Here is a 17,582-nt window from a genome sequence, read left to right on the forward strand (position 1 = left end):
GTTACCTGGTCGCTCTGTTTACCTCTTGGAGAAATGTCTGTGATGATTTGTATAGTGGCTGCTGTAGTTTACACTCACAGAAAAAGTGAATACGGAATCCTCTTTCCCCACATCCTCAACAGCATTTGTCAATATTTGTTTTCTTTAAAAAAAACTTTTTATTGATTCTTTGTGAATGTCACATTATGTACCCCAATCTCACTCATCTCCCTGTCCCTTTGTACCAGCCCTCCACCCTTGCAAACTTAACCCCAAAATAAAATAAAATAAAATAAAATAAAATAAAATAAAATAAAATAAAATAAGAAAACATAAAAAAGATCTTGTCTAAGAATCTGTGGACATCTATTATGTGTGAGATGTGCAGAGAGCTAAGCCATTGCCTTTCTTTGCGTGGCTATTTTCTCCAGTTTGAAAAGTTCCCTTTTGGCTGGGTGGGTGGAGCTCAGGATAACAGAAGAAAGGTAAAAGAAATCATAAGGAAGCTACCAGGCTCAAGAATCCCCTCATTAAGGTTGTGTGCCACTGAAAAGTGGCTAAGGGAGAGGCCTCCTCAGTGGACAGGTCTTCAAGTTGCTCAAGCTGCTCCACTGTTGGCCCTTTAATAAGAGAGTGGCCATGGATCTTGAGTGTGCTTTTCAAGAGAGCAGCTGTCTGATGAGTCAATCATGCTTCTGGAAGTAATCCACCAAATGAGACTTGACAGAAATAGCTCTCTGCTCTTATTTGTTTGACAAAAATCAGGGTCCTCTAGGAGGAAGGAACTTCAGTTGAGAACACCTTAAGTATATTGACCAATTGGCAAATCTGAGGTACATGTTTTTGATTGATTTTTGATGTGAGGCTCTGGGGAGCCAAGAGTTTCTCAGAGGCCCTGATGAAAGGGAAGTTTACTTCTGTGTACTTGTTCAGGTGTGGACATGGCAAGGTTGGTCTAGGGCTGGAACCACAGCCTCACAGGCACTAAAGTTAAGGTTTCTGAGGAATCTTCTGTCTGGGCTGTGGTTGTCAGACCTTAGGCAGTGGTTTCTGAGGTATCCTAAGCTCTCTCTTTGACAACATTGTCTAAGCTTCCTGATGACCTTGGCTGTTTCCCCCACTGCATGGTGCACATGGTGAGGTCAGAGGACAACTTGCTGGAGTCCATTTTCTTCTTCTGCCACACAAATTCCAGAAATAGAACTCAGGTTGTCAGGCATGGCAGCAAGTAACTTCTTTGCCCACCCAGCCATTTCTGAGGACCTTTGATTTCAGATATTTCAGTTTAGCCTTCATTTCCTGTTCATTTCTGATATTTTTCTTTCAGTCTTGTGGTATTGTTCAATATATGTAATTGAGTAACTCCTATCCTAGCCCACTAGTCGAAGCATGGCTTTCCTTTGCATTAGTCATTAACTCACAATTCAAACACAATTACAAGTACTGGGACAATTGGCTGTTCATATAAAAATAATCATATTGAGTTCCTACATCATATATTAATTAAAAATTTAATTCAAATTTGATCGGTGACCCAAACATAAAAGTCAGAAGCCATGAAAGCAGTGGAGAAAAACATAGAGGTAGTTATTTGTGACCTTCAGTTTGGCAGTGGGATTCTTAGCTGTGACATGGAAGCCATATGTCAAGAGCAATATTAAATAAGGGGAAGTTCATTGACCAAAGAAACCTGTGTGTATTAGAGGACATTATCAAGAAAGCAGAGAGTCCATTTATATAAAGTGTCATCAATAGATAAAGCCACAGAGACAGAAAGCAGATTGGTGGTTACACATAGAGGAAAAGGAAGAATCAGTGTCCCTGATTGGTGGTACATGATGAAGATATGATAATGGCATGTCACTGATGCTTACCCATAAACTATTGATACTGTTACAAGAATAATTGCAATAAAATAAAAACACCACAATAGCAGATATTATCCAGCCATTAATAAACCTACAGCACTCTTTTAAAAAATTTAAATTTATTTCTCTGTGTGTGAGCCTGAGTGAGGGTAAGTGTACCATGTGCATGCGGGAGCCAGTAGAAGACAAAAATGACATCAAGTTCATGAACCTGGAGTTGCAGGAGGTTGTAAGCAGTCATGTGTTTGGTGTGGAATATCCGTGGGTTCTCTGTAAAGCAGCAAATGCTCCTAACTACTGAGCCTCCTCTCCAGCTCCATTATGGCCCTCTTACACAGTGAAATCACTTCTGGCTATAAGTTATTGGCTGTGAGGTATACTATCAGTGGCACAGCATATGCTACATGGCATTGTCTGATATAACCTGACAAAGCACACTGATGAAGGTCAGGATAGGGAGGGCTATATGTGGACATCATAAGATCAGGCTGACAGGAGGCAAGTGACCTCAGCTTGGAACATGGTTTCCCAGTATTTGCCCAAGGTCACAGAGCTGGAGCAGGTGAGGAGATGTAGAAGAGAGAACTATCCCCCACATAGGAAATGTGCCTTTATGGAGATGAGAACCTGCCACAGAACAGGAGGCTGTTGGTTTTGTTGTGCCTGATGAAGAAGAGGAAGGGGCGCTTAGCACAGAAAATTGGGTCATCTGAATCAGCATCTGAACCGTCTGTGTCAGATGCTGCTACAGCCTCTGTGCCTTCCTCACTGATCTCCACTACACTCTTGTGAACAAGCTTGGACACACACAGGCCTCTCTCTGGACACATTCCTGATAAGTCAGCCTTGTAGCCATCAAAGACATCCACCACTCCCAACTGTTGAAACACGGACTCCATTTCATAATCCTCTTGTAGCTTAAATTTTGGAAGGTAAACTTCAACATTACGGCTCTCCATAAAGTCTGGTTTGGTCCAGGCTGTCAACTTCTCAAAAGTGAGATTGTTTTCCACCTGACAAAGCAGAATTAGAGACTTTCAGATTCACAGCTGAGGTCTTACCCAGAGCCCCAGGGGCACTTCTTGCTCACAGCAACCTCTGTCATGACATACAGGGCATTGCCTATTCTCAAGGTCAAAATGCCGGTCTCAATATTCTCCTAGTTTTTATGCAACTTCCCTGATGTGCACGGAGGCCAAACGACCCAGGGGAGGAAGACCTGGCTGTTCTCTCCTAAATCACATCTAAGACATCTTTTATTCTGACAGGTGTCCTTGCCCAGATGCTTATGGCTTAGGTTCTGTTTGCATTTGTTTTCTTGATCTAGACTTAGGTGAAGATACTAAATCATTTGCTGATGAAATAAAAATTAAAAATCAGAAAAGAAAGGACTCTTGGTATGAGCCACACCAGAAGGACAGTCAATGCAGGGTGCAATTCTGTTTCTTTTGTGAGCTGTTATGGCTTGAAAGTGGACCCCTCCCTTCCCTGCCAAGGTGCATAGAGAACCCTTGTTTTTAAGCAACATTTGGGAGGCAGGTAAAACTTCAGGTATAAGGTGGGTCCAGCTGAATGTAGGAAGTATCTGCTGGAGATGCTGGAGAGTGCATCCCTGATCCTTTGTCTTTTGTCCTTTCTAGGCTTCCTGTAAGGAAAAGGTCTGTGTTCCCTGCTGTATGCACCTGCCACTGTGGCAACCAATGATGGGGCCAGGTAACTTGAAATGAACCCTCTGAATCTCTTTGCCAAGATAAATCCTTCCTCTTCTAGGTTACTCAATGTCAGACATTTTGTCAGTGATGAGAAAGGAGCTAACACCCTAAAGAAGCAACACCACACTTGGGGAGCTGGATGCTGATGGCCAGATGAGCTCTTCTGCTTACAAGGACCCCTTAGTCATGCACACCTTTGAGCCCCAAACCCAGAGCTCACACCTAACTCGAAGCTGGGTCTGTGAGTACCACTACCTCAATTGGCAATTGCTAAGATGACAACTTTGAGCTCTGTTCTAATGATAAAGGGCACCAAGGACACTTGCTTCATCTTGAAGACACTTAGAGGAGTGAATGCTATGGACTCTCCTCCCTCACCTTTCTGAGGTCCACACCGTCATCTGGGAGCAGGACCAACAAGCTCAGCTCCATGCCCTTATAGGGAATCTCCAGCAACTTCGACTGCACCTCATCGACACAGGCCAAGTTAAATATGTCTTCATGCATCATCATCTGCACTGGCTTTTTCTTCTTCTGAAAAGTCAAATACATGACATGAAACATATTACTGAGAGAGTTCAAGGTATCCAAATGAGCTGTAGCTAATTTCAGGAGTCATAGCGCAATTTTTGACAGTCACAATGAAAACAATATTCATGTTCCAGTGACCACTTAGATAATGTCTGCCTGCCTGTTCCTGATTTCATTAAAAATGTTGGGTGTAAGCAGATATGGGAGGGACTGTGTATGTTAGGGTTTATCCTGTGTGAGAAAACACCATGTCAAAAAGCAACTTGGGGAAGAAAGGGTTTATTTCATATTACAACTCCCAGGTTACATTCCATCACTGAGTAAAGTCACAGCAGGAATTCAGGCAGAAGTCACAGAGGAGTGCTGCCTTTTGGCTTATTCCTCATGGCTTTCTCAGCCTGCTTTCTTACATAACTCATGACCACTTGCCCACTGCTAGCACAACCCACAGTGTGCTGAGACTTACTGTACCAGTCATTAATCAAGAAAATGCCCAGATAGATATGCCTCTAGAGCTAGCTTGTATCAGGTATACACACACACACCAAGAACAGAAACAAAAACCAATCAGGATTGGGGCTAGCTACAGAAAAATGAGGCATTATCCAGAAAAGGAAATGTAGCATTCAAATATTGCTATTTTAAAATCCTATAGTTGGGTATAAATATTCCACAAAGGTTCATATTTCAAAGCCTTTGTCTTCACATAGTGACTACTGAGAGGTAGCCAATCTTTTAAGAGAGAGGGACTAATGGGAGGAAAGGTCAATATTGGAGAGTGTGTTTCCTGGAAGGGGATATGGGCACTGCAGCCCCTTCCTGCTTCTCTCTTCTGCTTCCTGAGTGCTGTGAGGCAAAGAGCCTCCAGCATGCATTTCCATCATGCTGCACTGCACCACCACAACCTGGAGTGACTGGGCCAACTGACCCAAATGGCGTTCTGAACCATCAGCCAAAATAAACATTTCTTCCTTTTAGGTTGACTATCTCAGAGAGTTTGTTACTCTAATGGAAAATCCTACACCACATGTAGGATTTTCAGCATTTAATGTGGTTAAGAATTGTATCTAAGGAAACAGCATAATCAATTTTGAATAACAGAAAAAAATTATCATAACATAGACCAGAATATTTTCATAGTGTTGTGAGAGAAACTATAGACAGACACATTCTCTCAGAAAACTCCCTGGCTACAGGAGCACACATGCTCAGAGGTTCACAATGGGTCACAACCTTCTAACCCATCACTAAGCAGAAATCTCAGGAGCACATACACTCACAGGCTCAGGGTGGAGCTACATCCTGATAGCCCAAGAGAGAATGAAAAACCCAAGTCAAATTACTAAAACTTGGGAGGCATCTGGACAGATCTCACATATCTTTGTGATGCAGTAACAGTGTGACAAACCCTTCACAAAGCAGAAAATGCTTGTGTGTCCACCATTACCAGTTGGGAACCATCTGGATAGAACGTCATGTATCTTTTTGTCACTTATTCCAGGTGGTTCAGTTCTAACAGTCCAGCAGTATTGTTAAACAGAGAAGTGGGCCAGCTGAGCAGATTTTAATCACGGTGGTACAGAAATCACACAAATTTGCTACAGACCATACCTAATAAACACTAAATTTCCTAATAAATGAATTCATTCTTTTTTAAAATTTTTTTCCTCAAGACAGGGTTTCTCATTTCTCTGTGTCTCTGTGTAGCCATGACTGTCCTAGGACATGTTCTGTGGACCAGGCTGGCCTTGACCTCAGCCTGCCTTTGCCTCCCATATGCTTGGATTAAAGATGTGTGCCACCACTGCCTGGCTACAATCTCATTCTTTTACAAACTTTTTAGTGTATTGCTAATAAAAAATGAACGATTACTTTAACATCTATAATGCTCCAACATGCATTTAATATACTTTATGGCAATTGGAGAAACTATTCTAATATCTACTTAATTTTTACTATTCTAATATCTATGTAATTATACTGTAATTCAAACCGAGATCTTAATCACTCATTTTCAATATTAGAAAGCTATAAATACTACTTAATATTGCTCAAATGACTGATAATTCAAAATGCTAATTTCAAATGAAAAATACTAATTCTATAAATGTTTGTGCATTCTTTTCTACTCTGCCTAATGCTCCATACATGTATTATAGTTCCTCAGCACCTGTTTTTGCTTTCTTGAGTGTAAAGGAAAATTTAGTTTTTAGAACAAGGCAGAAACAAAGGTTTTATGACAAATTATCAGAAGTGGTAAGAGGCACCATGAGAATGTAAATTCGCAAAGACAGGAAATACTCTTTATCCTTATAATTTTTCTACTGAGTTTAAAATTTCATTGAGAAATCTCTCCCTCTCTGTTTCTCTCTCTCTGTCTCTGTCTGTGTGTGTGTGTGTGTGTGTGTGTGTACTTTTCTATTTTCTTTCTTCCTGGGCTGAGGATCAATCCCGGCACCCCACACAGGTTATTTAGTCTCTATCACTGAGCCATGAATTGCACATTCACGATTAAAGCTTTTCATGCAATTTTTTTTTCCCTATCACACTGGCATGATCTTTTGGATAGAGTTCCTTGACTTGCTGATTTTAAAGGTCATTTCCATTGTGCAATTTTTGTCAAATTGTTGATACCACATTCCTTTGAAATCTAAGGATATTTCCTTTGAACTTTAGATGCTGTTCCTTACCTTGCTTATTTCAAAGGACATTTCACGGGTTAATTCTTTGTTAAATGGTTGCTCCCACTTTCCTTTGAAATATAAGGCATTGACAAGAACCAGCCTGGTCCCTGAATCAATTGCATCCTCTGACAACAGCTCCGGAATTTTGCCTTTGAGAAAGCAGAGACTTCACTCAGGTTGGTTTATATGCCTGTGAGACATACGGTGATGTGATATCTGGGCAGATTCGAGCTTTATGTTTTCCAATTTGCTGAATTTGGATAAACACAGTAAAAAATGAATCAAAACAAAACACCAAGAGCCATGTCTGGCTTGAGGTCATGCATGCTGGGGGAACATAGCCAAGGTGAGGATGGTGAGAGCCTTGTAATTCTCTCAAGGAAAGCAGGTTAGAGAGAAGCAGAAAAAGAGACTCCAGGATGGAGAAGAAAACAAGCAAGAACAGTGGAAGTGGGTGGGAGGGTAGGAGGGTTACCCCTTGGGGTGGCTAATGCTGGTTGCCATCTTCACTGGATTTGAATCAGCTAAGAGACATGTCTGTGGGCAGACCTGTGAGGACATTGCTCAGACAGAATGACTAAAGGAGAGGATCTCCCCAGGGTGGGTAACACTTTGTTGTGCTGGTAGATATAAAGGTCTGAGGGAGAAGCAGACTGTTTTGTCTGCCTGCTTCAGTCCTTGCCGGTGAGGGCACTGTTGAAGCCACTGCACCTGCCATGTTTAGCTGACAACTGATCTGGCCATCATGAGCATGAAGACTAGTGACTCTGCAGAATCCTCTAGGCTTTGCCTGCCAGACTGACACTGCTGAGGTCTCCAGCCTCCCAGACTGAGCAGGCACCAGATTCTCAGCTTCTCCACATTCAATGGTCAATGGCTGACTACTCAGCCTGAGTTGTGTGTGCCGATCTACTAAATTCCCTCTATACTATGTATGCATTCTGTTCCTCCGGAGAACACATACTAATCTACTAATGTTAAATACAGCATCTCACCTAGACCTCCACCATCTACGATTAGACAACATGTCAGAGACTCAAAGGCAGAAAGCAGTTGTGGAGGAGGTATTACCACTCCACACTTTGGAGAGCTGTCTATACCTGGGAGAGATAATGCAGATGAAAGGAACAGATTCCCTTCTTTCACTGGTCAAGGCAATCCTTGCTAACTTACAATAGCAAGTGTGCACAGGAGGAAAGACTCCAACAAGAAATGGTTGTTTAGTCTTTAGAAGAGATTCTCTCTTTCTCTCTCTCTCTCTGTCTCTCTCTCTTCTGTCTCTCTCTGAGAAGAAATAGGAATGTAGCTAGTGATACAGAGGCATCTGAATGGTTCAAATATCTGAAGATGATCTCAATGATCTCAAAAACCAATGCTCCAAGATGTCTTCTCTGACATAAAAACAAATGAGGTTCCAACCCAAATGCAAGGTGCTTTTAGGTTAATGTAACTGAGCAGCCCTGACAGAGTGTGTCCAGTGGAAATGAAGTCTAGTGTCCTCAAATGTCAGTAACAGACCTGAAGCAAGGAGTGTGCTCTACGTTTCAGAGGTGGGGAGAGGGGGATAAATCAACACAGACTATAGGAAGAAGCAGCCCCAGGCAGAACTGTGGGGAAGGTCTGCCCATGGATCTCCATCTCAGAGATGGTGGAGTCAGCTGACCTGTAAACACTGTAGGCCACCTGTGTCTTGTAATGTGAACTGTTAGAATGGAAAACAGGCCCATTGAGTTTTCAGAACAATTGCATCGGCCCCCTCTGTTCTAGAGAAATACACAAACAGCTCTGCTTTCAAAATCTAAGTGTCTGAGTAGAACCTCCATGAATTCACTGAGCTCGAAATTATACCATGCGGGCTAGCCAGTCTGCATCACTTTGACTCTCTGAGATTAGGCCAGGAGGAGAGAAGTGGAAATTAACAGATAGAGAAGGTTAGGAAGGAGAGGGGGGGATGGAAACGACAGGAATGAATGTGGGGTGTGAAATGACTTAAGATTCTGACCTTTAGTCTGCTTGGAGACCCACATGTTTATGTGTTTCCTGGACTTCTTTGCATCTTTGGCAAAGGAGAGCCGCTCCAACTCCGATTGATAGAACTTAAGACAGGACTCCTTAAAGGTCTTTGGAGAAAAAGTGTTCAGGGAGATAACAATAAAAAATAAATTTGCAGCAAGCTTACCAACCTTCTGAATACTATGGCATTAAAAAAAAAACAAACACTAAAATCAGTGTAGATAGCACTTTAAACAATTAACATCTTCATATTTTAGGCCTTTGCCAGTGGGAATAAATAAAAATCACAAGTAGTAAAATTCGTGTATTCCATGCTATCATTATAGAATTGTGGTTTTCAGGGAAGGTTTCATATGTGAGTCTCACTATGTAGCTAAGGCCGGCCTTGAACTCATGACCCTCCTGTCTCAGCATTCTCAGTGCACATATTACAGATGTAAACCCTCAGACTGGGTAGAACTTGGTCCTGACTTTTCTCAAGTTCCCTAGGGTCCTTCTTCTGAAATGCAAAACACCATTTCATATGAATACAATTGTTTCCATTCTACTGCTACAACTTACTGAGAGCACTTCACAAGTGTTCTCTGCAAAGAGTCTGTTGGCCATGCTGAGGGTATACTTTCGGCGTGGCAGGTTCAGATTGCTGAGAAGCCAAAGGAAGCCTTGATGGATGTTTTCTTTGGTGTTCAAACCAAGTGTCTGTGGAGAAAAAGAATGAAACATTATGAGCTCAGTGAGAAAATATACATGCATATATATATATATATATATATATTCGCAAAACAAGGAATTTTCAAATAAAGAAGTGACTCAGAAAGTAAAGCACATGAGAATCTGAGTTGAATTTTCACTATGCAAATAAAAAGTTGGGTCTAGTGGTGCCTGCCTGTAATCCCAGCACTGAGAGGAACTAACAAGGAGAAGACAGCCAGGAATGAATCCTGTCCTTCTCATAAAGACACACACACACACACACACACACACACACACACCTGCCATACACACACACACACACACACACCACATCTGCCACACACACACACATAGGCTCTCTATAATTGTTAGTGAACCTAAAACCTTGGGAAGATCAGAAATTATTAATTACAAAAAACCCTCTTTTATGCATTTGTCTTCCTGTACTCCTGACTGAATTTGGAAATGGTTAGAATGAGCACTGTTACACCTGAAAGGAACTTCATTAGAAAGACCTGGCCAGACACAGAGCAACAGCGACAACTGTTAAACTGGATGCTGAAGGCCCCACCACCACCTCAGGCCAATGCCTCCTACCTGCCCTGGACAACTCCTCCTCCATCCCCACCCCCATGTCTGAGAACCATTTCTAATCCCCTGGAAGGCTCTCAGGATGCTTGTTAAAAGGAACCAACCCAATGCCCACCCAGAACATAGACCAGCTACACACATTTTATGCCCTTCAGTGTCTTAGGTGATGCAAGGCAGATTGGCAAAATTAAGAGGAGGAATTATCCTTCCTTGCCAATGAATAATTACAAATTCTATCGAACTAAAAATAAGACAGGTCTCACCAACCTGTGTGTTCTATAATTTCAGCATCTTTTTTGCGTTTACATTGCAGTACCTGACACTGAACCTAAGCTTTAACCCTGATACCCTTCGTCCATATTCTTTTTTATTTTTAAGATTCATTTATTTATTATTTATACAGTGTTGTGCCTGCAAGTGTGCCTGCACACCAGAAGAGGGCACCAGATCTCACTACAAATGGTTATGAGCCACTGTGTGGTTGCTGGGAATCGAACTCAGGACCTTTGAAAGAAGAACAGCCAGTGCACTCAACCTCTGAGCCACCTTTCCAGCCACCCCTCATCCAACTAGTTTCTTAAAATCTTTTTTATTTGAAACTAATTTGAACAGGTTTGTCTAGAACTTGAGATCCTCCTGTCCCATTATCCTTAGTAGCTGGAATGAAAGGCCTGTGCCACCAGGCCTAGCATAAACTTATTTATGCACCACTGTTAAGTGAAGTCTGGACACAGATTTGAGAGTCTCCCCGCAAGTTTATAAACTCAGGGAAACTCATTGCCTTTAAGGAAGTGTTACAGGAGGAGATTCTGTCTTCCTTCCTCTACAACTGCCGCACCATGAAACAGTGTGTGCATCTTCGAATGTCTGTTCTTGGCAGCTTTCAGACAAGTGAGGTAGGTATGTGGGTGACAGGAAACTTACCTGACATATCTGGGCTGCAGTCTCTCCCTTTGCCCCCAAGAGGACCATCGCTAGAGCAGAGGAGATGCTCACAGGGGAATAACATACATTTTTGGAAGGGTTGTTTTGACAGAGCGTCTTCAAAAGCTGGATGGCAAAAGTGCCATTTGCTTCTGACACAGTATTCATGATGCAGAGGCTGGAGGCAAAAGAGAAATGGTACTTAAGACAGTACCTAATGTTCATTGACCTGACAGAGGAAAATTGGACTCTACTCTGGTTGTCATTTCAAAGCTCTTAAGCACTCTAAATTTAATTTTTAAACTTCATATTTGGTCAAGGTCTTTACAATTTTAAATTATTAGCTAAGTGTGGTTATGGCAGTAGATCATTTACGTTCTGTCTCATCTGCACAGGTAGAAGGAAAGACCATCAGGAACCCATACATAGGACAAGCTAAGAGGTGGGCTCTAGTCTTCTTTAATGGAGACCAACTCCTCTCTTCTGAAGAAGCAGGATAAAGAGACCTAGCAAGAAAAGAAGAAGGAAAAAAGGAAAAAAGGAAGGAAGGAAGGATGGAAGGAAGGAAGGAAGGAAGGAAGGAAGGAAGGAAGGAAGGAAGGAAGGAAGGAAGGAAGGAAGCTGCCATGGCCTCTAGGTATTCTAGCGTGGCTTCATCAACTCTGCATCCTGGACTCTGCTGGGAAGAATCCTCCTGAGTTATCCATGAGGCATTAGACAGTGCGCTCCACATTTGCCAGTTGCTGCAGGAAAGTCACTGAGATGCTGGATGAGACCCATCTACACGCTGGTGCTGTCTCCTGTGCTGTTCAGCAGGGAGCATTCCCCTGCAGTGGCTGCTCAGGACTTGCATCAGCTGCAGGCACTCAGGCTGCTTTTCTCTTAGCATGCCTCACCTCCCAGGTGAATGGACAGCTTGGCCCTGAGTAAGTGACTGCTGAACTTTAACCCAGTATTTTGTGCATCCCATGGCCATGCTTTCACAGCCACATGACCTTCACCACTCCACCACATGTGTTCCAGAGTGTTTCCTTCTGTGCTAAAATGCAGAGCAGACAGCTCAGGGAGCCTCAGAACACTCCATCCCATACATCTGCCCACTGCCCAGACAGAGGGACACAGCATCCTGAGAGAGTACCTAGACCCATGCCTCCTCCCCAAAAGTCCCCCAGGCTCTGACAGAATGTTGGGGCTGCTTCATTTCAATGACTTCTCCTCTGGTTGGTCCTCTCAAGTGACCCTGTTTGCCACCCTACATTCCTGCCCATTTTTATGTCACTTTAAAGTTGCTTCTCCATTCCTGAAGTGCTCTTTATTCCACCTAGAAGGTCATCTATCCCATCCCTGTCACTGAGTTCAAACTATTCGCCCCTCCCCCCTTCCCTGGGATAGGACAACCTCAGGGCCTGTGCTACCCGAGTGCCACTGCCCTACCCCAGGTCTGCTCATCACTGCTAAGGGTAATCCTTTCTGATTGTTGTCTCCATCATATCAGGAGCCCTCTGAAGGCAAGGGAGAGGCTAAGCACCTGGAAGGAGGCTCAGGAAAAGGGAGCTTTGTGTCAGCATGGAGTGAATTGTCATGTGAAGGGGAATGAACGGTGCTCAAATTTGGATTGGAGACTCCAGATCTTTAAAGGTCCCAGAAGTAAAGGAGACATTATTTCTAAAATACCCGGGAGAAGAGGATAGAGGCAAGATATTTAGGTGGTCTGGTCTGTGAGGAATCAAGAAGGAGGCCAGAGGAGAAAAGCTGTCAGTGGAGAAGGTCCCCCAATAACCTGCAGCCCCTTGGACTGGCTGAGGAAGAGCCAACACAGCTCCAAGACACCATGCTGAGAACCAGCCTTGCTGCCATTGTCAGGAGTTCCTGGAGGAGCAACCTTTTAAAAAGCCATCAGATACCACATCCCAGCTGTCTCCCTTCCTAAATCTGAAGTCCTGGTTTTCCTTCCGACTCAGCCTGTGCCTTGGAAAGCTGACCTCTGTTGGTCCCACAGCCCCAGCCTGAGCCAGCACCATCACCTACCTCAGTAGTGACTTCTCAAAGCAGGAGCTGCAGCCTGGATGCCCCAGCAGCTCAGTGGTGCTGCCTACCAGACTCTGCTGACTCTTTATCCTATTTAGAGAGTGCCTCTGGTCAGGGGAGGGGAAACAGACTGCCTCTAGCTATGTAGGAAGAGTATGGGTGTGGTTTGGGGACAAACTGGACCCTTAAGAGAATGTGAAAGTAGCAGGAGCTTTTGCTGGGTGCCATGAAAGAGTGTTTGCAGGATTTTAATAATGTTCTGAGCAGTGGGGATGTGTCAGGGGTATCAATTATTGATATTCATTTTCCCAGCCCCATCCTCCTTTCCTGAGAAACACTAATCCATCTTCTGCCTTTTCCCCAATAGTCATGTAAATGGAATCTATATTCCTTGTAAACAGAATATATATATTTCTTGTAAAAGGAATACATATTCATGTGTAATCTTCTCTTGCTAGCCTGACGTTTCCAAGGCTGAGCCTTAAGCTTTCAAGGTGGCAGTGACTAGAGCACAGGTGACTGACTTGCTACACAAAACCATCTTCAGGGGCTCAATTCTTTTCAGAGATCTCAACTCAAGTGCGATCTTGACTTTGCAACACAATGGAATTTCAGGATGAGTCAGTATGAGCTAGAGCTGGATTTATTTAGAAGCAAACACACATATACTTAAAAACAGTGGTACACAAATGGAGGCCAAGTAGGAGAAGAGAAGATGAGACTCACCTAAACATGCAGACCTCTCAAAGGAGGGCATGGCTTCAGTGTCATAGCAGTAGCTACACACGTGGCTTTGGTGACTCTCTAAACTTACATCTTATAAAGTTGCTGAGAAACCCTCATTCCACTTTACAATGAATACAGCTCTAATTGTTATTTGTTTGCTTATTTAAGGACAAGCTTAAAAAATGACAAGGAGCGAAGCTATATGAGACCAGGACACATAAGCAGAGCTCCAATATAGAAAGGTGCCTTGCTGTGAATCAGGAACATTAGAAAGACTGCACAGACAGGAAAACCTCACCGTGTCTACAGGATCACTCACCTAGTTCTTCTCATCAAAATCAAGGTTTGACTTTTGCTGAGCCTGAGAGCTCTCTCCGTTTCAAACTATCTGTCTCCACTCAGTCTAAAATCTTTCCACCCCACCTGCTCTCTGTTGTGGCTTATGGATGGACAGCTTGTCACCAATCTCCTCCTCCCTGATGCTCTGCTGTGGTGCACCTTGGCATCTCCAGGGTGTTCCTCTTCTGCTTGGCTCCACGTTCCCACAAGAAACCACTTGTCTTCTAACCCCTGACCCGGCAGGAAGTGACACAGCTGAAGGACCTTTAGCTTGTGGCTCTTGCTCATCTTGCTTGAGGAAAGCTTTGGCTTGCTTACGTGCAGCATCTACTTCCTCAGTTACCTCTGTTCTCCATTAGCAGAATGGGATTTCAACCTCCTGGACCTTTAGGTTTCTCTAGTTCCTCTGCTTTAATCAACAACAATTCAGACCATCTCCTCTCTTAACTTGTGTTCTTAAGGCGACTTTTCATTTGGTCCCACATCACTGAAGTAGCTGGCTCAAGGTTACTTTCCTCTTTGTCCTTGTGTGTTCTGACACAGAGTCTCCTTTCTGCTCTGCTTCTCCTTCTTCCACAGCCCTGCTTCCTCCAGAGTCTTTTCTGCTATCCTCCTCTTCATCTTCTTACCAAAGACCTGGTTATTTTCTCTTCTTGACTGGAATGCTCTGGCCTTGCTCCACCCCTACCCTCATTTGGATTTTTTATCTGTAATCTGATAGAACATAGATCTGTGCTTTCAAACACTGTGCATTCTTCAGAGCACAGCTCCCACAGCAATACTCTTCACCATACTTTATCCTCCTCAGCTAAGTCATTGTCATCATCATCATCCTCACTCTACTTTTTGCTTCATGGCACATGGTCTTCATCCTTTTGCACCTCAATTATTTTTCCTATTCAAATAATTTCATATGGATGTTGCTTAGGACTTGTAATCCACAGGACTACAGCAACTGCCCCTCCTACCTCAGCCCTTTTCCTTGTGTTTCATAAAGAAATGTGACTTTAGTGGTGCCTTGCATAGGCATTATAATATGGTAAGATAAAAGCATGGTTTAGGAAGGTGGTAAGACATGCCTTGTACTGTAAGTAGGACTTCTTGTAAGATTCCTAGGGAGCTGTAGGTTTTTATCTGGAAAAGGAGAATACCATGCACACTTAGGCTGTGAGCATGATTGCTGTTTTACCATTCTTCTTTGAAATATCTCTGCATGGAATGAGTATAGTGTGCATGTCACCAACCTTCACAGAAAGGGTTAACTAGGCTGGCAAGAGTGTTAATCAGACTCAGGAGTGAAGGGCTTCTTTCCTTTTCTGAATCTCTTTTACTTTCTTGGTCTTTCTTTGCCATCTCAAGACAGCATTTCTAAGTCATTGTTTCTTTGCCTGACTAAGGATATTAATAATAATTTTACCTATAATATGTTTTCATTCAGTTGGTCAGCCTTAAACTGTTTCTATCTTTTATCTACTATCAAAAATAGTTCTCAGTGTCTTCAGGCAGCAGAATGACCATGCTAAGTTCTCTGCCCTGGTAAGGCATCTCTAGCACCTTGCACTTCAGGTCCATAATGTATCCAAATGGACATTTTTTCTTTTGATACATCATCATCACTATTTTTGTGTCTTTCTGAAATGGTTACAAAAAAGAAAACTCATTCAAATTATTCCCTTTGTCTTTTAGAGGAGAGGAGAACCTGGGGTCTCCATGTAGTACTCCATGGTAAAGCCCTGGCCTGGCATGGTGGGGGGGGGGGTCGTACACCCTCAGGACTCACATACACACACAACCAAGAACATCCCGGATAGATGGTGTAACTACAACATTCCATTCTAACCCATGAGAACTATTTTTCTCATCTGAATTCTGCAAATACTTTCTACATTTCCCATTCTGTTCTCCAAGTGAGACTTAGCCCCAAATCATGAATGTTCAAGTACACTCCCTAAACTTTAATGTGCTTAGAGAGTTATTGCTTCTGTTTTAAAGCACAGTCGCCCTAGTCTTCAAGACAAGTGCTCAGAAGGCTGTGTTTCCCATGGGGGTACACGGGCACAGTAGAAAGGAAACCAGACAAGTCACTTGTGCTGAAGGGCCCTTTTTTTTAATTTATATATTTTTTATTTTTTTAATTTTATTTTTTTCTTATCAGTTACATTTTATTAACTGTGTATCCCAGCTGTATCCTGCTCCCTCATTCCCTCCCAATCCCACCCTCCCTCCCTCATCTCCACCCTGCCCCTTTCCAAGTCCATTGATGGGGGGGGGACCTCCTCCCCATTCATCTGATCCTGTTATATCAGCTATCTTCAGGACTGGCTGCAAAGTCCTCCTCTGTGGCCTAACAAGACTGCTCCACCCTTGGAGGATGGGGAGGTCAAAGAGCCAGCCATTGAGTTCCTGTTAGAAATAGTCCCTGTTCCCCTTCTTATGGGAAACCAATTGGTTACTGAGGTACCACGGGCTACATCTGAGCAGAAGTTTAGGTTATATCCATACATGGTCCTTGGTTGAACATCAGTCTCAGAAAAGACCCTGTGCCCAGATATATTTGGTCCTTGTGGAGCTCCTATCCTTTCCCCATCATACTAACTCCCTGAAGGGCTCTTCTTAAAGAAAGCAAACATTACTGAAAACCGATGACAGGAAGGGCAAGGCAGAAGTTCAATTCACTAAAATTATGAACTAGACTCAGAATACTCACGTGATGCCACCAAAGGGAGGTCAAGCTCTTCTGGTTTATTTGCATTGAAAACACGAGGGGGAAATGACTGTGATTCTTTCCTTCTATGTCAGAGGTAGCATGAGCACCACACCATAGCATGTGTCTCTGCTATAGAAAGTGGCACAAGGGGAACTGAGAATGCCACAGTTCTGGCAGCTCCTCTACTGATGGACATGTAGGTTGATTCCATTTCCTTGACATCATGAGTAGAGTTGTAGTGAAAACAGATGAGAACAAAAGTATATAGAGTCCTGTGGGCACCTGCCCAAGCATTGTGTCACAGGGTTACCTGGTCGCTCTGTTTACCTCTTGGAGAAATGTCTGTGATGATTTGCATAGTGACTGCTGTAGTTTACACTCACAGAAAAAGTGAATACGGAATCCTCTTTCCCCACATCCTCAAGAGCATTTGTCAATATTTGTTTTCTTTAAAAAAAAAACTTTTTATTGATTCTTTGTGAATGTCACATTATGTACCCCAATCTCACTCATCTCCCTGTCCCTTTTTACCAGCCCTCCACCCTTGCAAACTTAACCCCAAAATAAAATAAAATAAAATAAGAAAACATAAAAAAGATCTTGTCTAAGAATCTGTGGACATCTATTATGTGTGAGATGTACAGAGAGCTAAGCCATTGCCTTTCTTTGCGCGGCTATTTTCTCCAGTTTGAAAAGTTCCCTTTTGGCTGGGTGGGTGGAACTCAGGATAACAGAAGAAAGGTAAAAGAAATCATAAGGAAGCTACCAGGCTCAAGAATCCCCTCAT

At 43.0% G+C, this 17,582-nt stretch overlaps 1 protein-coding gene across 1 annotated transcript; it reads right to left on the reverse strand.

The window, feature by feature from the left end:
* Positions 1-1,451: 1,451 nt before the first annotated feature.
* On the reverse strand, positions 1,452-13,144 carry LOC132649359 (serpin B9-like). Its single transcript, XM_060373121.1, has 7 exons — positions 13,024-13,144; positions 10,996-11,173; positions 9,349-9,486; positions 8,777-8,894; positions 6,781-6,923; positions 3,938-4,093; positions 1,452-2,860 (listed from the first exon to the last, which is right to left on the reverse strand). The coding sequence occupies exons 2-7, from the start codon at positions 11,161-11,163 to the stop codon at positions 2,459-2,461; spliced, it is 1,125 nt and encodes a 374-aa protein (XP_060229104.1). The 5' UTR covers positions 11,164-11,173; positions 13,024-13,144; the 3' UTR covers positions 1,452-2,458.
* Positions 13,145-17,582: the final 4,438 nt, after the last annotated feature.

Source organism: Meriones unguiculatus, chromosome 19, assembly GCF_030254825.1.
Source record: "Meriones unguiculatus strain TT.TT164.6M chromosome 19, Bangor_MerUng_6.1, whole genome shotgun sequence".
Lineage (NCBI taxonomy): Eukaryota > Metazoa > Chordata > Mammalia > Rodentia > Muridae > Meriones > Meriones unguiculatus.

What these genes read in the sequence shown, in the direction of transcription:
- LOC132649359 (XM_060373121.1), bottom strand. Translation starts at nt 11,163, where the DNA reads ATGAATACTGTGTCAGAAGCAAATGGCACTTTTGCCATCCAGCTTTTG. An exon ending in TGTCCTTTGAAATAAGCAAG is followed by an intron (nt 4,094 to 6,780) that starts GTAAGGAACAGC and finishes TTGACTTTTCAG; the next exon opens with AAGAAGAAAAAGCCAGTGCA. An exon ending in ACGGTGTGGACCTCAGAAAG is followed by an intron (nt 2,861 to 3,937) that starts GTGAGGGAGGAG and finishes CTGCTTTGTCAG; the next exon opens with GTGGAAAACAATCTCACTTT.